The 3,013-nt window shown below is 45.5% G+C and overlaps 1 protein-coding gene across 1 annotated transcript in view; it reads right to left on the bottom strand.

The window, feature by feature from the left end:
* Positions 1 to 3,013, bottom strand: part of Ssr2 (signal sequence receptor subunit 2) — a 9,094-nt gene that overhangs the window by 4,121 nt on the left and 1,960 nt on the right. Inside the window, exon 4 of the mRNA XM_021157857.2 lies at positions 616 to 724. Within this exon, the coding sequence (XP_021013516.1) occupies positions 616 to 724 (109 nt within the window). The remainder of the gene's footprint in view (positions 1 to 615; positions 725 to 3,013) is intronic.

The raw sequence follows: 3,013 nt of genomic DNA, 5'->3' as shown, positions 1-3,013 counted from the left end.
TGGATGGAACACAGGGCCCCCAATGGAGGAGCTAGAGAAAGTACCCAAGGAGCTGAAGGGGTCTGCAACCCTATAGATGGAACAACAATATGAACCAGTACCCCCAGAGCTCGTGTCTCTAGCGGCATATGTAGCAGAGGATGACTTAGTCGTCCAGCATTGGGAAGAGAGGCCCTTGGTCTTGTGAAGGTCATATGCCCCAGTGCCCCAGTACTGGGGAACACCAGGGCCAGGAAGTGGGAGTGGGTGAGTTGGGGTGGAGGGCAGGGGGAGGATATAGGGGACTTTCCGGATAGCATTTAAAATATAAATGAAGAAAATATCTAATAAAAAATTTGATAGTGTCTTTTGTCTTCCTTAGGACCAGTCCAGGTATATAGTTAACCTGTCTTAGCAGCTGCTGTGGAAATTTTTACAAGAGTTTTTAAGGAGAGACAGCCAGGGGATCTGATGTCTACTGGCTTCTATGGATATCCAACATACATGAAAGCGTGCACGCTTGCATACACACACACAAAATCACATACATAAAAATCAACCCATACACTCTAAGAAGAAACAAGGGAGTTTTTAAGGGAAGTAGAGCCCCGCCCAGCTTGGGTTTGGAGCACTTACCACAACAGGCCCATCCTCCTGGGCTAGGTAAGTAATCGTGGCAGAAGTGAAGTTGAAGTAGCCAGCTTTGAGAGGACGCAGGACCACTGTGTGGGAGACGTTGCTAGCGCTGGCCCAAGGGTTAAGGAAGAAGAAGAGATGCCGGAAGCCTAGTGTGGTGGTGTAGTCACTTAATCCCTGTGCCCAGGAGGCAAAGGTGGGCAGATTCTGTGAGTTTCAGGACACTCAGGGCTACACAGAAACCCTGTCTCAGAAACACAATGAAACAAAGCAGTAACAACCTTTCCATCCTGTTCATGCCGACCAGACCATGTGCACTCTTTGAAATTTAGCATATGGCATAAAACACTAATAACATATCTAATATGCTGGGAGTAGACCCGGGTCCTCTGAAAGAGCCACAAGTGCTCTTAACTGCTGAGCCATCTTTCTAGAGATACACAAACATGTCGGGGTTAGCTTTCTGCGCTGTATATTCAGAAGCTGAGTTCTGGGCTCCAGCCCCGACTGCAACCTGATCTTGGAGCACTGTGTCAAACTGTGTTCTGTGAGAATGCTCCCCAATATCCCTCATGGGCTAACAAAAGGCTAGAGCCTGTGACTGAGGAGGAGAGAGAGGAAGGTGGGACTGGAGATGGAGTAAGGGGGGCTCAGGTAGGGCCCATGAGAGGAAGGAGAGACTAGTGAATGTCACCACGAGGCAGGATGAACCAGGAGCACAAGGCAAGAAAAGCCGAGCAAACCTCAGCTGGCCAGTGATTGGGCATCTCGTTATTTATTTATTTATTTATTTATTTATTTATTTATTTATTTATTTTGGTTTTTCGAGACAGGGTTTCTCTGTGTTGCCCTGGCTGTCCTGGAACTCACTTTGTAGACCAGGCTGGCCTGGAACTCAGAAATCCGCCTGCCTCTGCCTCCCAAGTGCTGGGATTAAAGGCGTGTGCCACCACGCCCGGCTGGGCATCTCATTATTAATTTCCTAGCCAGGTTAAAAAAAAGTTCAGAACCTGCTCAGTACAGTGCCAGCAGATTGTAAATAAAATACCAAGTTTCTTCGTCTTTATTCCGGAGCTAAACAGAAAAGAATGGGGTAGAGACCCCTCCAAAAAAGTAATAAAATACACATGCCTTTTAGAAAATCTTCCACTGTTTTTTCTCTTGTTGGCTTGTTTCTCTCTGTGTGTGTGTGTGTGTGTGTGTGTGTGTGTGTGGAGACATGGCTAATCCCAGTTGCTGGGATTAAAGGCATGCACCGCCAGTGCCTGGCATATTTTCTGTTTTTGAGATGGGGTCTCACTGTATATAGCTGGCTGGCAGACCAGGCTGGTTATTGATCTAGAGTGCTACGATTAAACATGTGCACCATCATGCCTGGAAAGATTTTACTTATTTATATTTGGGTGTGTGTTCCATGAATTTATGTGCATGTGCACATGTATGTCAGTGCCTAGGCATGTTGGAAAAGGACCTGGAGTCCTTGGAGGAGAGGAGTTACAGATGGCTGTGAGCTGTCTGACAAGAGTGTTGGGAACCAGCCTTGTGTCTTCTCTAAGAACACAAATGCTCTTACCCACAAGAAAAAAAAAAAATCACCCAGTCCATGACACAAGTTCTTAAAAGTATAGTACACAGGATAAAAACAGAAGTAGCAAACAAAAATACAAAGAGACTATTTATCCTCATAGGAAAAATGTAGCCAGGCAGTGGTGGTACATGCCTTTAATCCTAGCACTTGGGAGGCAGAGGCAGGCAGATTTCTAAGTTTGAGGCCAGCCTGGTCTACAGAGTGAGTTCTAGGACAGCCAGGGCTATACAGAGAAACCCCGTCTCAAAAAAAAAAAAATAAATAAAAATAAAAAGAAAAGAAAAGTGTAAACATGTTGCTGAAGGGAAAGCCCAGAGGGTTAAGAACACTTCCTATTCCTTGGAGTTTGGTTCCGAGTATCCACATAGGACAGAACTTGCTGTAATCACAGCTCCAAGGCATCTGATGTCTTCTTGCCTACACACACACACACACACACACACACACACACACACACACAGAAAATCTAAATACACTTTAATACACAAAGCAGAGAGGGGAGAACTAATTATGTAATTCAATAGTTAAAAATAACTGTCACAGTGCAGTGGTGGCACGCACCTTTGATCCTAGCACTTGGGAGGCACATGCAGGTGGATCTCTGTGAGTTTTGAGGACAGCCTGGTCTACACAGCAAGTTTCAGGACAGCCTGGATTATGCAGGAAAATCCTGTCTTGAAAAACCAAAGTAATAACAATAATAGTAATAATAATAAAAAGCAGACACTAAGAGAAGATGCTAGCCGGGCGTGGTGGCGCATACCTTTAATCCCGGCACTCGGGAGGCAGAGGCAGGTGGATTTCTGAGTT

The sequence above is a fragment of the Mus caroli genome, chromosome 3, assembly GCF_900094665.2.
Source record: "Mus caroli chromosome 3, CAROLI_EIJ_v1.1, whole genome shotgun sequence".
NCBI lineage: Eukaryota > Metazoa > Chordata > Mammalia > Rodentia > Muridae > Mus > Mus caroli.
Note: the sequence above shows the minus strand (reverse complement) of the source record. Positions and strands in the feature narration are given on the sequence as shown.